This window comes from Culex quinquefasciatus, chromosome 3, assembly GCF_015732765.1.
Source record: "Culex quinquefasciatus strain JHB chromosome 3, VPISU_Cqui_1.0_pri_paternal, whole genome shotgun sequence".
In the NCBI taxonomy this organism is placed as follows: Eukaryota; Metazoa; Arthropoda; class Insecta; order Diptera; family Culicidae; genus Culex; species Culex quinquefasciatus.
The window spans coordinates 55,441,448-55,462,414 of record NC_051863.1 but is presented as its reverse complement, the minus strand read 5'-3'; the positions used below and the strand labels follow the sequence as shown (position 1 = coordinate 55,462,414).

General features: G+C 33.9%; 1 protein-coding gene across 2 annotated transcripts in view; it reads left to right on the top strand.

The window, feature by feature from the left end:
- LOC6048628 (furin-like protease 2) overlaps positions 1 to 20,967 on the top strand; it is a 614,884-nt gene that overhangs the window by 317,629 nt on the left and 276,288 nt on the right. For both annotated transcript variants that reach the window (XM_038260446.1, XM_038260447.1), the window contains exon 2: positions 1,310 to 2,171. In XM_038260446.1, coding sequence (XP_038116374.1) covers positions 1,761 to 2,171 — 411 coding nt within the window. In that variant the 5' untranslated portion in view covers positions 1,310 to 1,760. The remainder of the gene's footprint in view (positions 1 to 1,309; positions 2,172 to 20,967) is intronic.

The window sequence follows — 20,967 nt, the reverse complement described above, 5'->3', positions numbered from 1 at the left end:
AACCCTGCCTTTAGACGGGCTTCGATTTAAAAAATCGCCAAAAATCTTTTTTTCCACCATTTTTGATCTTTGAAAGGCCTTGGAATGAAGAAATCTTAAAATTTTAGAAAAAAATGATTTGAGTGACTTTTCCATTAAAAAAAAAAAGTCATTTTTTAGGGGTCAACTTCGGCGTTTTTTTTTAAACTAACATTTCCTATATTTTAAGTAAAAAGAAGCATGCTGTATTTTTTCTAGTATCCCAGACTATGCCTCTACGCATTTTTTTAACAATTTAAATGATAATGGTGCCATTTTATAGCAGAAAATGTGAAAAACAAGCACAAAATTTAAAAAATGATTGCTGTAAAAATATAAGAAAAATTGATAGGAAAAATTTAATAATAGGATGTGGTATAAAATGTCAAATACTACCAAAAACAAACATAAGCTGAACAAGATAAATGCAAATTAAAATACTAAATATTGAACAATAAAACATAAAACAAGAAAAGTAAAGTTTACGTAAAACAAAACTTGGTCAAAATGAACTCCTGAACACAAGAAAAATAAAACTTTTTAATAATAATTTTTGGGCAGTAGAGGGTTAAGAACACCGATTTCAAAATATAGCCATTCTTAGTTAAATTCTGTCCAAGAAATTCCGATTTTTTATTCTTTTTAAAAGTGACCAAGGTTGTCCATTCCTGAAAATATTTTTTTGAAAAGTTCAGAAAATTTGCTATAAAATTGTCTAAGAGACATTGAAGATTGGACCACTAGTTGCTGAGATACAGCGGCTTAAAGAAAAAGAAAATGAAAAATTGAAGTTTTTTATGCCTCACCCAAACAACCCTCCAATTTCTTATGTCGATATCTCAGCAACTAATGGTCCGATTTTCAATGTTAAAATATGAAACATTCGTGAAGTTTTTCTATCTTTTCGATAAACATATCTTCATTTTTTTGGAATCAGGACAAACATTTCAAAAGGGCCAAACATTCAATATCATGCCCTTTTGAAGTGTTAGTCATGATTAAAAATCGAAAAATTTCACGAATGTTTCATTTCAGTTAAATCCATTTCCGAGTTTGGTGGAGAATTGCTCAGCTGAGGTAAACTTTTGGCAAAAAAAAATCAACTTTTTGAAATTGCTAAAAATCTACATCCTAAGAAAAGTCTTGTCCAAGAACAACCCCAATCATCCGGGCAAGAAAAACCTTCTGCCAGACCACCACAGAAAAATAGCGAAATGATTTACAGTCACGCAAGCAAAACATCATAATGATAATGTTTCTTCTCTTTTCCGCCGCCGCTTTCTTTTCGCAGGGCTCCCTGAAGTGGAAGGAAGGAACCAACCAACACCGACGAGGAGGCCGGGGTCAATCGCGTTTTCGTGCCCGGAATCTCTAATCGTGGGAGGAACACCCACCTGAGGAGTTCTAGCCCGTGCTGGGAGTGTGAGGGTGGCGTGAGAAAAAGCAAAAAAAATCCCGCCCGGAAGTTCCTACAAGAAGAGCAAGAAGTGAGGGGGAAAATGCTGCGAGTTTTGTGTGATTCGTGAGGAAAATTGAAATAATTAATTTAGTGCTGATTGGTTTCGGAATCCGCTTCCGACGGGTCATCCATCAAAGGTTGTTTCGGCTAGACACCACCAGGGAGACGCTTTATGAGCGCGATAGCAGGTTCCAGCAGAGACCTTCCACCGCCACCGCCACCTTCCAGATCGTCCGGACCAGTTGCGGCGACCGGGGTGTGACGACCAGCAACGACAGCCGGAATGGTGGTCCTAAGAGAGCCGGTGGTGGTCATCCTGACGGTGGCCGTGGCCATCCTAACCCAGGTCCAGGCCCTGCTTCCGGCCGGTGGTGGCCAGAACGCGACCCTTGCGGCGTCCGGAGCGAATTTAATTTCAACAAATGATGTTGATTATGTTAATGCAAATAATGCCGATGCTGATGATGATGATGATAATGTGTCCAATAATTATAATTCGAGCGTCACCGCGGACGCCATAATTAATAGTAGTGCTACCGGGAGAACCAGAACCGGTGTCAGTGGTGGCCCCAGAACCAGAAGCCGGAACCGGCCGGAAGCGATCTACCTGAACGAGTTTGCCGTGTACATACCGACGGGTGCGGATGTCGCCGATATCATCGCCGATAAATATGGCTTCTCCAATTTGGGACAGGTAGGTTTTGCAGTCGAGCATTAATTTAATTTGGGGCTTTTCGGCGGCACGCGGGATTTATCCTTCTGTGTGGCAGCGTGACCGCGAGCGATAAACTCTCGGCGTGGCGAGTGGATTATCGCGGCGAAATATCCCACGTTGGGAGGGGTTTTGACGGGTAATTCAGTGTTTATTTATGGTGATTTTCGGGGGGCAGCCAAAAACAAAATGAAACGGTTATTAAATGGCTTTTTCCAAAGAAAAAAATACAACTGTATCAAACTTTTTCTTAAATTCATTATTAAGGATTTTTTTCTTGAGTCGATCAATCTGGCTTGTAACAATATTTAAGGGATTTGAAATCTTTGTGAAAAACGAATTGTCCGTATTTTAATGTTTCAGAGAGAAAAACATAAGACATTACCTCAGGCTCTCAAATTTTTCTTTCAATAAATATTTTTGAAATGCAAAAAAAAAAATCCAACAAAAAATCGACAATTTATAACTTAAAACAGGGGTGCCCTACAAGGTTCTTTGAAATTGAACAGATATATAAACTAGAGTAGCAAATAAAATTTATCAATCTTGTTTTAAAGACAGGAAAACCAAGGTAACTTTTAGAAAATAAGTTTATTTGATTATTTTTAGTTTTTGTTTTGTTTAAAATTACAATGCAACTTTAAACAAAACAAAAACAAAAAATAATCAAATAAACTTATTTTCTTGCATTTGTCGACTGCAATTAAAACCCTAATATCTTTGCACAGTGATCCAAGTCGCAATATTAAGTGGAAAATTGATTTTCCGAAAAAATGATGATGTTTTCGATGTTTTTACTTAACGGTCAAAAGTTACAGTCTTTTTTACTTTAAAAAAAGATGCAAATTTAAACCTAAATATTTCGAAAAGGCGCAAGTCAAATTTTAAGCTCCAGGTTGCATTTGAAAGAGGAGATCTAGCACTACAAACGCTGAAAAAATCTCAGGGGTGTTTTTCTTTAAATTCGAGATATCTTCATTTGCAAAAGTGTAATTTTAAAGGGAAAACCATATGGAAAAACCATATGAACCCTAACGAAATTCTAAAAATTTCCAAATCCGGAGTTTTTTTTTTGAAAAGGTCCAATAAACCAAAATTTCAGTTTTTGCTTTTTGGGTGCTTTTTAAAACCCCTGACTCAAGGCGGTTTCCAAAACACCCAAAAAGCAAAAACTGGAAATTTGGTTTATTGGACCTTTTAAAAAAAAAACTCCAGAAATATATGATTTTCCATATAATTTTGACCACTGAATCTGAATATGCCCTCAGAATTAATTTTGGGTTTCCATGTAAAATTTTCATTTAATCCCAAAATATGACCGAAAATCGTTTTTTGACATTTTGGCTTAATTCTTTTCTAAAACTTAACCCTGAATTGCCACGTTCAAAAAACTGAATGTTGAAGGTTTGCTCGGATGCTTTCTATAAATTTGGTCGTAGAAGATATTACGAGATACAATTTTGGTGCCTTCGACAAAGTTGCTTGAATTGGCAAGCCCAACAACTTTCTAGAAGGCAAAAAAGTTCTCAAAAAATTTCCTGACAAGTTAGATTTTCAAAATTACCCAAATCGTGAGCCATCCAAATTTTCAACCAAACTTAAAGTTGCCACTTTTTGTTTGCAACAACTCTTCTGAAGACACCAAATCTCGAAAACTTCACAATTTTTCGGATAATCCATTTTCCACTTAATTTTGCGATCCACTGTGCATTGTCTAAAAAAATGTTTTTTTTTTTTGTAGTTGAAAGTGTTTTTTTAAGTTTAATTTCCTGAACAGAATAATGTGTATAAAAAATCAATCAAAATTTTGATTCAAATTTTTTACGAAAAACACTGTTTGCGTTGTTCAGATATTTTTTAAAATTTTAAAAACTTATAATAAAAACTCATAAAATTTGAATAAAAGTGAAGACAATTTTTTTTTGGGTAGATTTTAATAAGTTATTCTTCAATTTCAAAAGTTAATTAATTTTTTTTTTGCTCCCTGATTTTATGTTTACTTTTAGACATTTTTAATGTTTTAAAAATATTTGCAGCGATCTCTATTTTCAGTTTGAAAAATTTGCGATTTCAAGCTTTTTTTAACAAAACTTTATGACTGAAAAGTTGTCATGCAAAAATGCATCATTTTTTGTTTGCTCATTTATTAAAAAAAAACTATTTTAATCAAGTTTCTCGAAAAGAACAACCTCTATAAAATAAACACAGTGAAATCTGTAAGAAATTTAAATAAAAGTGTCTTTTAATACATTTATAAACAACAATATAAGTTTTTCATATATTTCACATTCAATATTTTTGGTATTTAAAAAATGATCATAAGCTTATTTTCGTCTAAATTTAGTCACCAAATTTATTTAATGAATGTTTCATACAGTCTTGAGGGTCGGTCATAGAACTATTTTGAAAAGTAGTCACGAGCCGGACGTTGGACAGGCCTGCATCAGATTAATTTGAAAACGGTACATTTTCAGTTTTCCATAAATTTGACTCATTATTCAAACTGTCAAATTGGGTAGTCAGATCAGGGTAAATATTTCTGGGCACTTATATGCTTATGATAAGGTAGTCAAATCTCCAATTTAATTTAAGCTCATTTTCCTATCCAAAGATAGGTCGCATGATATATTTGGACGACGTTTTCATCAAAATATCTGAGTTCTGGCCTCTAAAAAGTGTATAAATAACACTCAAGTGATTATAACTTTTGATAGGGTTATCAGATCTTCAATGTTTTGGTTGCGTTGGAAAAGTCTTGCAAATACCTTTCTGAAAACGTACAACATGGGATTTCTTACAAAAACCCTCCTTATTACAATCTTTTGTAGTTTAGTCATAATCGTTTTTTTAGCATAGCTTTTGGAATTCTTAACTAAACTGCATAATTTTTAATAGCGACTTATGGGACCCCAAGACGGATGAATGAGGCCAAAACGGACAAAATCGGTTCCGCCAATGTCGAGGTAATCGAGTGACAATTTTTTGAACAACATCCCACCACACACACAGACATTTGCTCAGAATTTGATTCTAAGTCGATAGGTATACATGAAGGTGGGTCTAGGAGGTCTTATTAAGAAGTTCAGTTTTCGAGTGATTTTATAGCCTTTCCTCAGTAAGGTGAGGAAGGCAAAAATATTGATCTTTACTGCCATTGAAACTAGTTATGAAGAAAAGTTGATCTTAATTTCAACATTTGATATGAAGTGTTACAGAAAATGGCTTTTAAATCTGATATTTCTTTAAATTTTATTTAAAATACATAAACTTAATAACCCTTTCCCGCCCAGAGCAATGTCGAGAATTTTCACTTTTTTCACCATCACTTTTTTTTAAAAAAAAAACTTCATCATCCCGGTACGAGAATCGAACTCACGACCTCTGGATTGAAAATCCAGCATGCCGCTTGTCGAAACCCATCCCCTACCGGTCAGTATTCCCAGTGAGCATATTTACTCTTTTAAGGGATCTGACTTTGCCGAGCCAGACAGGAATTGAACCCATCACCTTCCGCTTACAAGGCGAAACCCGTAACCTCACGGCCACGGAAGTCGACACTTGTAACTGAGTCGACCAAATTGGATAATTTCAAAGACAATAACTAGTGGTTCTCTAGAGAAACCATGTGTGCTAGAGCGTTAAACAGAATCTGATTGTGTCTTCCCTTTGTGGAAAATCTTCTGAAGAATCTGAAAATACAATCCATTTTCCGGTTTGAACTCGTTTTCATGAAGATAATGGTGACACTTTATATTTATTAAAAAAATAAATTATTTATCAAAAAAAAAACTCTGTTTATCAACAGTTCGGTAATTTATTTCCAGATTTTGTTCCCCAACTCCTCAAAATTTTCCTGAAAAATTAAGCATTAATTACTGCAAAAAATTACTTAAAAACTGTTCACAAATCCAGTATTTGCAGTTACATATCAAAATAAGACGCAAATATTTTCATTAATTTATTCATATTTATTTAAAAAAATAAAAGAAATGTATTAAGCAATTTGAATTTTTAAAAATCATCGTCTTCCCAGTATCAAGCTTCAATCAAGATTCAACCTCTAATCCAATAACCACATTTCAAAGATCCAAATCAAATCGAATGCAAACATACGACGTTTATATCTCATCAAAGGTGTATTCCAGCTCGTGGCTTGATTTAGTTATCACTCAGATATGGACGCCCGATGCAGCAAGCCGTTGATCAAAATCGCAGCAAATATACTGCCAAACAAGACATCCCAGATGGGTCCCGGCCGCTAATTGATCCGTTAACGGCGGAGGCACAAACTGCGTTACGCAGTGGCATTCAGCCGTTTCGCCGAAAGGTCGTTACGCTGTATCACACAATTCTGCAAATTTAATTTCTACGAAATCGCTGACTCCAGCTAGTTGAACCATCGATTGCGACTATGCCTGCCCCTGCTGCTGCTGCAGCTCGTGGTCGCGCTGGTCAACCACGTGACAAATCGCATCAACGCCCAACTACTTCCCGCGGGAGTCATCCCGGAGTCCCGCGTGCTCGCAGTACCGCGATCTAAATGGTTGACACAGTGCGCCGGTTCGCCGGTTCTCCACTGGTCACGTCTTGAGGCTTTGCGATAACTAATTCTAGGGTGGCCGACTCTTCCTATATCTTACCCTGCAGATGTGTCATGTGTACGAGGCACGAGTCGCCTTCGGCGACTTGGCCGCTCACACCTCACACACACACACCGCTGATGATGAACGACAGCGGTGTTGCCAACGGGAGGGGCCACCGCGTGACATGATTGTATGTGGTGATGTCCCCGGTGGCGCTGGAGAGAGTCACGGGTAGATCTAGATGGGTGAATTCGTGATGAGATATTAATGCTGGAAGTGGTTGGTGCTGTTAAATTGCTGTTGATTTTTGAGGTTTTGGCAGAAATGTTAATTTGAAAAAAATCATTTAAATTTCAGTCCAAGACTAAAACTTTAGGCTGATGGAATCCATCCAAAAAATCACCTCAAGTTTCTTTTATCCTTCTCTCAATACGCCACCATCAGCGTCAGCACATCGACAGCGCCAATCAATTGCAATCATTCAACGAAACGGTGAAAACTGTTCCAATAAATTGAACCAATCAATGATGCTTCACAGAGCCTACCCCCACAATCTTCTCTCCTAGCTAAAATCCCTTTAACCTTGTCATGGCTGTTTTCTTTTTTGCACCCCAGGGATGTCTAAAGGTCGTTAATCGCTTCTGCTCTAAGGTATAGCGACGACTGCAGTTTTTGTCCCTTCTGGGCAGAAGTTTCCCTTCTAGGGTAAAACGTCCTAACCTTTAAGCTTGCCTTACTTTGAGACAGTTTCTTGGAAATTAGACCCAACTTGAGGTTCGCTCACCCTAGATGTAAGTTTTCTTTTTCCGATCCCACGTCCTCCATCAGCTGCTAGGGGGATCAATCAGCAATTCAGCAGGAGTTTTTTATTCTACTATCGCTTTACAGTCGTTTTGTTTTTTGTCTGACTTCTCCCCGTCCGGTCCACCCCATCGATTTCCCGGCAATTGTGTAAGGTAATCGTTTCCCTTTTTCGTTGAAATCTGTGGGGAGGCTCTGGAAAAAAAAACAACAAAAAAACGTCGCTCTTTGTCCTTGAGGTTGTTCCTTCAGTTTTGCGCAAACAGTTTGGGGGTTGTCCTTAAATGAGATACTTTTGTTACGTTGAACACTGAGTTTCAAATTTGCGTTTGGTTGCCGAAAGTTTTTATGAGAATTTTGTCCAGTTTCCCCATCAAAAATTAAAATAAAATATAAACATATTTGTATTAAATGACCCTTTCGGTGAAATGGCTTTGGTTAACTCATTGTAACGAATGTGACATTTTACTTAGTGTGTTTTTCAAAAAAATGGGTCATTTTACCGAAATAAAAAACCTTTTTGCCCCACAGCTAATTTCAAAGACATTTCCCCGATTCGGTCGTTTTATCGAAATAATTCATGGTGTCGAATGGTTCAGGATACTAAAAGATTATTTTCAACGAATGAGTCATTTCAAAATATAATTCATTTCACCGAATAAGTCATTTCACGGAATGAGTCATTTCACTTAAAATTGCAATTACGTCGAATGGTTAATTTCAACGGATAAATAATAAAACCGAAATATTTTTATCAAGTCATTTCATGGAAAAAGCCATTCCACCGAAAAAATCAGTTAAATTCTTTTCACCGACAGAAAACAATTCATATAATTATTCATATCACCGAAAGAGTAACAAATACGAAATATTCATTTCACCAATTGAGCCATTTCACATAAATAGTCATTTCGTCGAATGAGTCACTTCACCGAAAATAATGAAAGTTTTTGCATAAACTAAAACATGCATCATTTCTGAACGATCCCTTAAAAAGGGAAAAGAATGCCAACTGGCAGAAAAAAACACACTGTTTCAAAAATGAACAACGTTTTGAGTTTGTGAAGTGCCCATTTCTAGCTGGGGTGGGAGACGGCAATCGCCCCGACATCGTGCTTCGTAATGATCGAACCATTTTCGAGTGATTTCGCACATTTCGCGGGACCAGGACGGAACTTCCTACAGGCCGGTCCATTCAACAGGCACCCGCAAATGACCCACTTTGGCAAAGTCGTGGGGTGGCACGAGCGCGAAGGACGTGGTGTGAACAATTTAGCAGTGAGCTTGGAAAAGTTCGCTCAGGCTTTTGGTTGAGGCTTATTGGATTGAGTTGATGGGCGGAATGATTTTTTTTCGAGATTTTCACTGGTTTTCCCAAATGCCAAAACACTTTCAACCATCAGTCGAATTTTTTCCTTAAACCCTGTCCTCAATTCATACCAAAACCAAGCAATCAAAAATTCCACGAATCGAAAGATTTACTCCACTACATGAAAACATTCCTCCCCGGTGTCTCCCATCGCCAGTTTGTGAACATCGATAATTTGTCGCTGATTAGGAGAAGAAGTTGACTTTGTGTGAAGAGGACTCCCGGCGGGCAGCTTTAATTAATCACAGTGTCTGATTAGGCGCGAGCTTTTTCCACCAACCAACAAGACAAGCAAGCTGACTTTGAGAGTGGGTTTATGCAAATTTCGTTCGCTCTATGGCCTTTGCGCGGGGGAGGCGACACTTTTCACTGTGCTTACAAAGAGGGAAAACCATCGCGATATGAATCTTGATCACCCTGGGAAAGAGGCTCGCCAATTGTGGTGTGGACTTGTCGTTACGAAAGTTAATTAGATTTCCATTGAATTTTGATCAATGTTTTCCTCTGTTCTGCATTAATGAGTTTTGGAGAAACTTTGGTGTGATTGTTGAAGTTGGTAATTAGGATTTAAAATTTTTGAAAAACAAAAAACAAATAACAAAAAACAAAAAACAAAAAACAAAAAACAAAAAACAAAAAACAACAAACAAAAAACAAAAAACAAAAAACAAAAAACAAAAAACAAAAACAAAAACAAAAACAAAAACAAAAACAAAAACAAAAACAAAAAACAAAAACAAAAAACAAAAACAAAAAACAAAAACAAAAAACAAAAACAAAAACAAAAACAAAAACAAAAACAAAAACAAAAACAAAAACAAAAAACAAAAACAAAAACAAAAAACAAAAACAAAAAACAAAAACAAAAACAAAAAACAAAAACAAAAACAAAAAACAAAAAACAAAAAACAAAAAACAAAAAACAAAAAACAAAAAACAAAAAACAAAAAACAAAAAACAAAAAACAAAAAACAAAAAACAAAAAACAAAAAACAAAAAACAAAAAACAAAAAACAAAAAACAAAAAACAAAAAACAAAAAACAAAAAACAAAAAAACAAAAAACAAAAAACAAAAAACAAAAAACAAAACAAGTTTTTTTTCGATTGCAAATCTGATTGATCATTTAACAAAATAACATTTTTTTCACTGCCAAATATTCATAAATGTTTTTTTTACTTCTGCATGATAGTAGTTTATGCAACAAGTTGCAAAAGCAGATTTGTCAGCTATAGTCGCACATTTTTCCAGCACAACTTTAAATTTGCAATTCTAAAAAAAAAAAATTTTAATTGAATTTTATGTCAAATAGCCATTAAGTTAATTTACGGTTCAAAAAAGTAAGGGCGTTTCTTTTTGTTACTAGAATGCATTTAAATGCTTTGAATACAATAATTTAGAGTTTTATTTTTCAAAAGTTTTTGTAAAACTCCAAATTTGTTCAAATTTCTACGAATTTGCCTGAATTAGCACTCTCAAAGTTGTTTTTTTCCATTTTCCGAGTTGTTCATTCATGTTGAGCTGATTAGCATCCATTCAATATTGCAGAGTTTTTCACTCCTCTTCCAAAAATTCAAATGAACCATCCCAGCAAAATGAATCCTGCAAAACCCATTGACTGGGGGGAGGGGACGCAAACAGAATCTAATCACATTTGCATGCGAATTGATTGCAAGTTAATTACTTTCGGGGAGCAGGCCAAGTTTTTCCTCGCGTTGAGTTGAGCAGGGAGAAATTTGGGCTTACTTCATCGTTTCGAGGTTCCTGGACCACTCAAAAGGGGTCGGGGAAGGGGGCGGAAAAGTTGTACCATGTACAAGTTTTGCTGAAATTTGCAGCCTTTTTCAGGAATCCCAATGAAGTGCGACTCTTTTTCATTTTTCCGGGCGAACTTTTCTCGGGTAATGCTGTTTGCTGTCCAATTTTGGGATTATTGAATCGAGATTTCAACGGAAAAGCCGCAAGCTCTTTCGGTTGATGGTGTGTACACGAGTTTGGGGCTCGTTACTGTTGTCTTGTTTTCGGTGAAATCTAATCATTTTTCGAATGGACTGATGAAGAGTGCGATGAAGCTTGGCATACAGATAGGGTTTAGATAATTTTATGGGGAATTCGTTTAAATTTTGGCTTGAATTTTTAAAATTAAATCAAGTCTGTGAGACATTATGCCTTTGTACTAATTTATCGAAAAATTACTGTTTTTCTACCCAGTTAAATTGTTTAAAGAAAAAAGTGTCAAATTCTGCTTCCTGCTTCCAACAAAGCCCAAAATAAAGTCCGCCAATTTCGCCATCGCCGTGAAAATTCATTTCCGTCACAGTTTAATGGCCCACTGCCACTGGCACAACTCGCTTGGGTGCCCCTTTTTCCCCTTCCAACCCTCGTAAGACCCCACCCAAAGCGAAATCAACCGTCACACAAATCACGGACCTCGTCGACAAAGTCTTGGGCAACACAAGAAAAAAAATAAAACGGAGTCGCAAAAGTTCGCCAATTCCCGGCACGTCGCGCAATTTGTCAGATTTGCTTCGTCGGGGGGAATTTTTAAAAGATGAATTTGAAATTTTTCCCCTGCCAAATGGAGGGCTTTTCAGGTTAGTCCCACAGGGGGGATGGGGTGCCACTTTTTCGCACCTAAGGGGGTGGCTTCCGGTGGGGGCAGGGGAGAAAGGTTGGCTTGAGGCTCTGGGACTTTCGTTTTTTTTGCTTGTTCCACGGCTGAGGTCGCGTTGGGAGTTACGCAAAGTTGGTCGCGTGAAAAGTCGCGGTTGGAAAAGTCACTGATTAGGTTGGTTTGATTTGCTGGGAATGCTTTAGAGATTGAAATTTGGTGAAAATTTTCTGATATAATAATAATTGATAAAAAAAAATCACTAGGAAATAAAAAAAATACATATTTTGCAATTACGTTGGATCAACAAATAAAAATTTAAAGTTAAAAAAAAAATCCAAAATCCCAGACTTTTTTTGTATTTTTGTGTTTAGATTCCTTAAAATATTTAATACCTACATTTTTGATCAAACATTTAAATTTGTTTTTGGTAAAAGTGATTATTTTTGGTATAAAATGCACTTCAGAGCAATTGATATTTTATGATGAATATTTTTTTTTTAATATTTAATTTTTTTGATCTCTAGACCTGGATTGAACTTAATTAAAACTACAATATAAATCATATAAAACATTTTAGCATAATTTTTTAAACATTATTTGAATTGATACTGAGCTTTTTATTTAATTTTCATCAAATTTATAACAAAAAACAAACTTAAATTGTACAGCAATAAACGATGCATTTTTTTTTTTTAAATTATATTAATGCACATTTCAAAGAATTTTAATAAAAAAAGATGGTGACGGAGGTGGATGGGGGGAGGGAGGGGCAAAACAAATTGCACTCTTCATTTTCAAAAAATCTAGGAATTTTTAAAATAACCCAAACATGTTAAAAATGATTTCAAATGCAGGGGAATACATTCTCAATCGATTTCAGCTGATTGCACAAAAATTTCCATGGAAATATTGATTTTTTATTTTGAATTTGTCAGATCATTGTTGTGACTCTTTAACAAAAATGCAGAAGTCTTGAAATCCGTGAAATTTGATATAATAAAAATAATCAGTGCATTTTGAATTGATTTTTTTTTTCAGACACATCGCAAAAGTTTTTGAATAATAATTTTTTGATCTCAGATTCTAGGACAATTTGTTTATGAAAAAAAAACTTCTTCGAGTGGAACTTCCAGTAATTACTCCTTTCAACCATGAAAACCGACCAAATTAATCCAACTAATTATATTAAGGCAATGTCGTAAAAAATGTGGTGGTGAGATAAATTCTAGTTTTCTCTTAACTATACCAAATTAAACTAATACCGTTTTTGTGTAGTGAATTTCGATTCAATTTAGAAAGCAAGAGTGTTTTAAAAAATTCTACTTAAAGAAACTGAAGTCGATAAATGGTCTTCATCTAGGTAGTTGTCATTAGGAAGCGTACTTTTATTACGCATCAGAATAAATATGATTTTTAGATCCTCTCCCCCAACTTTACAAAATTTAAATTAATTTATAAAAAATGTGCATGAAACAAGGCATGGCCTTCAACCTCTCTCACCCCAACTGCGTTCGTTATAAAAGAAGGCTCCCTTAACTGTTTTTTTTACATAAACTTCAAGCAGTTTCCAAAATGCAATAAAATTGAAATATTTTGTTAATTTGATTTTTGTTCCTGCATTGATAATCTCTTGCTCTTTAATGAAGTCGCTTAAAATTAAGAAATAGCCATAAATATGTAAATCATATTGAATTTGCTATCAAAAAATATAAAAAAGGAATAGAAAATGACAAATGAATTTCTTGCCTACTTTTCATTGCTAAACAATCAATTTGAAGTTTTACATTTGTCTTGATGGTAAAAACATTCATGAGGCGAAACAAACTTGTCGTTTGAAAAAAAAAATCACTTGAATTTTTTTTAAATAGTTTGATAATTGCTGAAATACAGCCTTCAATGAAAAAAAAATGCGAAAATAGTTTTTTTAGAATAGCTTCAAAAACCTTGAATATGGACTTGAGAATCATTAGCTATATATCTCACATAAATAATTCTTTGAAAATGCCAAACCTTATTTTTTCTGAAAACTCAAAATTATCTCGTAATTTATTTAGATGCTTTCATGGGCAAACTTGTCGCTTTAAATTCTTAAAAGAAGTCAAAAAACATATAAAATGGTTTGTTTAACTTATTAGGATTTCTTGCGACGTTGAAGATACTTCTTTGATGTACATATTTTAAATTATCGAAATCTGAGGGATTAAAACACATGGAACTTTTAAATTAATTGTTTTCAGAGATTGATAACACAAAAAACGTTTAATTTTGGAAGGTTGAAAGTTGGGTTGGTTGAATATTATTTCTTTTTTGAGAAATTTACACCCAAAGGAAAAATATATCTCAAAATCTGCAACATTGGATTTGCTGCAGAAAATGTAATATTTTATAACATTTTTGCAGCAAGCCCCTAGATCATTTTTGCCCGCGTGTAAACATTTCAGTGATCTGCAGTTCTCACCAACACATATAACGCTGGCCCGTCCCCGAGCAACACTCCAAAGAGAAGCATATGTTGGTGCTCTTTCACTCACTTTTCATCAAGCGTCCATGGCGCGGTGCTAGCGTGTCGGATCAATAATCAAGAAGTTAGTGGTTCAATCCTCGTTCTGTTAAGGGTTTTTTTTGTGACATACAACCAAAAAGCCGTCGGTAATGTCGATAATTGTCGGTAACGGGCAAAAATGTCATACCCCTATATCGCAAAACATGCATGAGGACAGTTTTCATGCAGATTCTGATATACTTTCATGCCGCCATGCATCACAATCATGCGACCGCCGTTTGGGTGTAACTTAAAAACATTCAAAAATGTAAACCTTATAAAAAATGTAATGTACACTTTTTTTGACACGAAATCTGTCACCATTTTTTGATGAATATTACCATTTTTTTCTGTGTATATTATGCAAAATATGACAAGAAGTTCTAGAATTTAGAAAGAAAGCCCAATGAACATATGAAACACAATAGTTTATAAGACCTTTAAATAAAACACTCTGGAACTTTTCCCATACAACTACGAAACTCCAAACATAAAAGGGCTCAATTTTCAGCCAACAATGCTGAAACCTGCCACATTTTCCATCAAATTAACGCAAAACGAACCAAACCAGCAATCCCACCGGCGGCGGTGCTGGTGGCTTCCGGCGAGCGCCTGCGAGTGAGAGTTTTTCGCAACAACTTTGAATTAATTTTCAAATTATAACCCCACAAACGGTGGCCGTGGCCCGGCCCCCTTTTTTCTGTGTTAAGCAGGTGGCAAAATTGTTGCCGGCAAAGTTTTTTTTTTTTTTCAAACTTTTTTCTCTCTTTCTCGTGTACGGCGTTAAATCACAAATTGAAAAATTGCTGACTTTTTAATTTTTATTTTCAGCAGGGCGATTTTTTCTGTTTTTTTGCGCTGCGGGTTTTGCGTTGCATGAAAGGTTTGAGGGATTTTTTTTTGTTTTTCTCTTTGTTGATGGAAAAGTTGAAAATATTGATGTTTATTGCTAGAGGTTGTTTTTGATATGTAGTATGGAATAATTTGTGTAACCTTTTCAGCACACTACAACTTTTCGAAATGTGCTTTTGTTGTCAGAAGATTTGGTTTGAATTTTTTCAACGATCCGGTTCACTGAGTTACATTTGCCAGCATAAATTAATAAATCACGCATCGACATGAGGAACAAATTAAATTGAATTCTGAAATTTTTAAATAATTCCAGCAAATAAATCATATGGAATGTTGATAAATTGATTATTATTTGTGATAGGGTATATGGCCCTATTTTGGACCTACTATGCAAAGCGTCAACATATTTCGCATCGTTCTCAGGAACGGTCTAACTAATTTGGCTCGTTTCAGGATTGTTTTGTACCTTAATTTATGCTTAACAAAGTGTACTATTGAAAATTTAAAAAAAATTAACCATTCCATTGTAATAAGCATTTCAAGTAAAACATTTTTTGGATGCTTTTTGGACTTATTGAATGTATTTTGGAGACATCGCTGAACCTATTTTGGACCCACACTCTGATTGGTTGAAATTTGGACAACTCAAATTGCGGCGTGCGGCGGCAACACGCACACTTACAAAAACTCGGTTTGGTAAACCAAAGGGCCTATCCACGATTATAATTTGGAAAATATTTATTTCAGAAATTAAACAATTATGATGAAACAATGGATTTGAATTTGAAAACGTGTTTTAATCATATTGAATGGAAACTCACGCATCTTTAGCAGGTCTCTGTCCTATTTACAATTTGCATATTCTTACGACCTAATTGTTCAAGCATTAGAACATAAGAGACAACCCGTTATTACTCGCAATAAAAACACCTTATCTTAAAATTAAATGAATGACACAGATACATAACAAGTTACAATGAAAAAAAGTTCTAAATTTTACGCAGAGCTTATGTTCAAATATTATTAAACAATTTTAAAGGGAGATTATAGCTTGTAACTTGGTGTGAAACTTTTTCATCTGTCATGTTAAACTTTACAGTTGCTTGACAAAAAGTTTAACTACATGTTGCACTATGAAAACAATGTAATATTTGAAAAAATCTTTGTTTGAATACCAGGGTGCCTTTGATAGTCATAGTTTGTCTTGTTAAAAGCAGATTTGAGGTTTTCAAACATTATTTTTACTTTGAACTTACCATCACTTAGGTTGCTGATATAATTTTTAAGAAAATCATTTATGTCAATACTCAGTTAATTATGTTTATAAGCTTTTTAATATAATACATAAATTTTAGGTAATATTGTTAAAAATTCAGAACTTTGCCTGAAATTCGTTGAAACTAGTTTTGTTTATTAAATTATGGATTTATATTACATGTATAACTGAATTTAAAGAATGAATCAAAAGTTTTCACATTTTATATGAAATTTTTTTTACTGGAAATGCCTTTAAATTATGAGATTTTTTTAAATTATGTTTCAAAAACAAATAATATTTAATAATATTTATATCACTTATTTTACCTTTTCCTAGTAGAAGATTGTCCGAAGAATCCGAAAATGCATTCCGTTTTACGATTCAAAATCATGTTCATTGGAAAAATCATGACACGTTGAGAAGATGAAAATAATGCTATTTATCAACATTTTCTTAGTTATAGTTAACTAACTTTTTAATTTTTTCAAAATTTCATGAAAAGTTCTTCATGAGGTACTTTGAGCACTTCTCTACCACGGTCAGTATGATTCCATACCATTCCGTACGTATTCAATTTTTACTCTTCATTTTGCGGAAAAATATCAAACCTATCAAAGTCACCCCGGCTATATGTCTCAAATCATAAAATTCATAATGTTAATGTTATGTTAATGTTAATGCTTAACATCGCATTAACCTCTTATGCTTATTTTTTTTTTCGAAGATTTTTATTTTTCTAGCTGGTTTAATTGTGTTTCTAACATGATTGACACGGTAAAATTTAAAAGTGTAATTTATTATGAATAGGCTTAGTGATTTTTCACGCTCGAAAATAGCTAATTTCACGGGGACCTCAATTTCAAAACACTAAATTTCACGCAAATTTCGCGGAACGTGAAAAATGCTAAAATAACTCTGAAAATCTTTTGTTTTAATCACAGAAATTACTATTTATACTTCATTCAATAAACTAAATAAATCTTCACTAAATTTGAACCTGACACAAAAAAATTAGTAATTTTCAAAATATTTCCACCTGGTCAATAGATGAGCTTTATTTATATTTTCAAACAAAATGTCATTTAATGAACTACTTTTTAATATTCGACTAATAAAGCAAAAACGTTTTCGCTGATTTGCTTCTGTTTTATCAGTTTACAGTTTATTGAATTTCATATCACAGCAAGATTCAACAATCTTGTCCAGCCAAAATGAGTAAAATAGTTTGAATTTTCTGCGACATTCAGCCCATTCAAAATAATTTTTAAGGATTCCTCTCTCTTCAAAAACTAAATTTAACATCAATAGGCAAAAAAATATAATTTGTAAATGAGAACAGAAAACAAATAACAGGTGGCATATTGAACTTTCACGGGAATTATCCACCAAAATAATCAAATATCGTTAAAATTAAACAGGGCTTCGAAAAAAAATCTGAAATGCTTTCAAAAATAAAAAATACTCTTCCTATAATTTTGGATAAAACAAAGCTTATTTCTTCTAATTTTTTTATGAAATTTTACATTTTAAATAAAATTGTAGTAAAATTTTACTAAAGCGAAAAAATATTACTATATTTTGTTTGTTTCTAAAAAACTGAAAAATCTAAACAAGTCTTCAAATGGTTCATATTAAGCTTTTCAATTGAAAACTTATAAAATTTACAGAAATAGTCTTTATGGATGAAATATTGAAAATGATTTGATTTTTTTTATAAATTCATCGAATTTCACTAACCCTGTATTAGTAATTGAACAAGGGTATTCGCTCGCTCAATTCTATAGTAGTTCTTAAAATTATGTTTATTCCTATTTAAGTATAATAAAATATTTTGAGATAAATCGTTACAGTTTCACACAAACATAAAATTCCACAGGATTTCGCGGAAAAAGACTAATTTCACGGATTTCACGCTGTCCGCGAAATCGTGAAATTTCACTAACCCTAATTATGAACCAACGCTGCCAATAGAGCTTTATGACGTTTCGCGTACACACACTAGCGCACCATTTGATTTTGCTGGCCGGACAAAATTTAACCTCAATCTTTTTCGTGTACGTACACGCAATACATGCGCACGTAGATAACTCTATTGTGAAAAAAAATCGTTATACCTGTATTTTTAAAAATTATATATAGATAAATATACAAAAATCAGATAAAACATACAAAAAATATATTTTCCATATGTATATTTCTCTGATTAGTTTGCAAAACGTCTTAAAAGCCATCACGATCTCCGACACATATTTGATTTTTTTCTGAACCAAACCAAATTTTGTTTGTTTTCCAGTAAAGAGCATTTAAAAGACGTGCAGATGATAATTCAAAGCGTTTTTTATTTATAATTCGTAAATTGATCGAGAACTAATCGAAAAATTGATTTGTTTACAGCTAGCGCTTAGGATCTTTTTAAAACTAACTCAAGATTTTTTTAAATTTAATTCATGCGGCTTTTTCAAAAACCACTCGTAAGCGATGTTGACAGCTCCTGTCACGGTGACAGCTGACGATGTAATGAACTAGACCCTTTAGGTTTTTCAATCGTTTCCCCTTCAATTCCAACAGGGTAGCCAGTTTGCATTTTTTGAAGCAAAAATTAAAAATATATGCGGCTAAATTGGTGATAATGATGTTAAGACAAAAATAAATCAACATCAGTTTAAATTTTGGGATGCTTTGCAATCGGTCCTAACAATCATCTAAATCTCTAGCATCAATTTGCATTTTTATCGTTTAAAAAACATATTTTCATTGTTTCTGTTAATTATTTGCTTTTTAAAGCTTAGATTTCATTCAAATAATTACAGTAAAGAAATTTAATTCAAAATATTAAATTAATTTTTTTAATCAATTTCAATGAAATATCGAAATAAATTGATAAACAAAACTGGCAACACCTTGTTATGCATGTGTTGGTGATAGCCTTGAACCGACGGCAAAGTAGCTCCAAAAACTGATCCAACGCGGCTGATTTGAAAAAATATTTTGAAATGAGTTTTTTTCGATAATAGAATAGTTATTTCAATGGTTTAGTGACGGAAAACAAGAAAGAATTAAATAAACAACAGTTACATTGCTCGGAAACCGGACGAAATTGCTTTGTATCAGTGCAAAACAGATAAAATCATCAAGGTGTCGCGAGCCAAATCTGATAAGCAACGAGGCCGGAATTTTTGGACCTAATCGATGTGCTAGGAAAATGAAAGGAAGTTCGAATGGCTTTGGAAAAAGTGGCTAAAAAAGCGAAAATAATCAAAAATGTTAACATTTTTGGAAGAGGTAAGATACAAAACGATCCTGCCTACACTTTCTGTTGGTTGGATTCAGTGAATTCGTACTTTAAAAGCCTGAACTACCTCGATTAATAAAAATAGGTCCAAAATAGGTACTAGGTCCAAAATAGGGTCATATACCCTACAACTTTATTTCTTTTAATTGAGTATTCGAAAAAAAAAAAAACATTTTAAAGATTACTTTGTAAAATCAATATTGAGAAGATATAAAAAAAAATGTTTTTTGTTAGTTTTCATGATATTTTAAGCGATTTCTCTGACAATTGCAATTCTCTAACAATAACATAAATGAGTGGTAATTAAAATTACTGGACAAAATATTTAAGAAGTATCTAAACTTCAAATGATTTCATTTTGCATATCTACCTAAACGAAATGATAATTAAAATGGCTTACAAGAACTACTACTAAAAGAGCTACTAAAGAAAAAAACCACAAGCTCACCTCATCCTTCCGGCTAGTGTGACCATATATTTCATTTCTAGAAGCGCACACACCCACATACTAAACCACTTTTAACTCAAGTGACACCCACACATTGTCCTTCTAACCAAGCAATCTCACCCACACACTAACGCACACACCCACTTCGTGTGGTGAAAAATGGAAAAAAGTGGCTGGTAAACAGAATTATGCTTACATTAGAAAGCTTTTAGTCTCCCTATTATTGTTATTATTTTGATACGACAAAAAGTGCACACACACACACACTTCGGCATCGCGCGCATGCAAAGCAAGAGTGGTATTCACATTATTCACGTCACCCACACAGCGTGAGCGTTTTTTCGTTTTGTATTGTTTGCTGCCATAAGGACATTTTGGAGCCACGGTTCCGGTTCTGGATAAAGAAGGTGAACAATTGTGGGGAGAACGCGGTCCGTTCCTTTGTCTTTTGATTTTGGGTTAGAAGTTTTCATCAAACGAACATCAAATATGTATACAATACAGTCCAAACTCGTTTGTCCAAAACACTCGGAAAAAATCACTTTGGATAATCAAAATAGGACCAACTTCTTTGCATTTTTTGATACCATACCCATAGTAGAAAGCCGAGAGAAGAGCTCTACCAAATTAAATGGAAGAATGGTTCCGATGGATAAACGTAAAAAATAGATGCAAAAATCATGTTGAATAAATTAAAAAAACTTTTTTCAAACTCTTATGTAATTTCAAGTCACAATCAGAGAAATATGAAAAGTAATTATTGCTATTAAATTTGAGTAACTTTTATTTTTATATTTCATCAAAAAAATTATTATGCATCGGTAGTCAACTCGTTATTTTTCATTCAGCCCAGTTAGCGAACAGCATTCGGTGACTGGGCTACGTTCTCAGCCCAGTTACTGAACAACTACTTTTTTAAACTTCTTCTGAGATCAGATTAACGATTTATTGTAACTTGGAATTACGTAATCCTGCATTACATCTTTTAATCATATTTGTTGTTGCATTTTTGTTATTCTT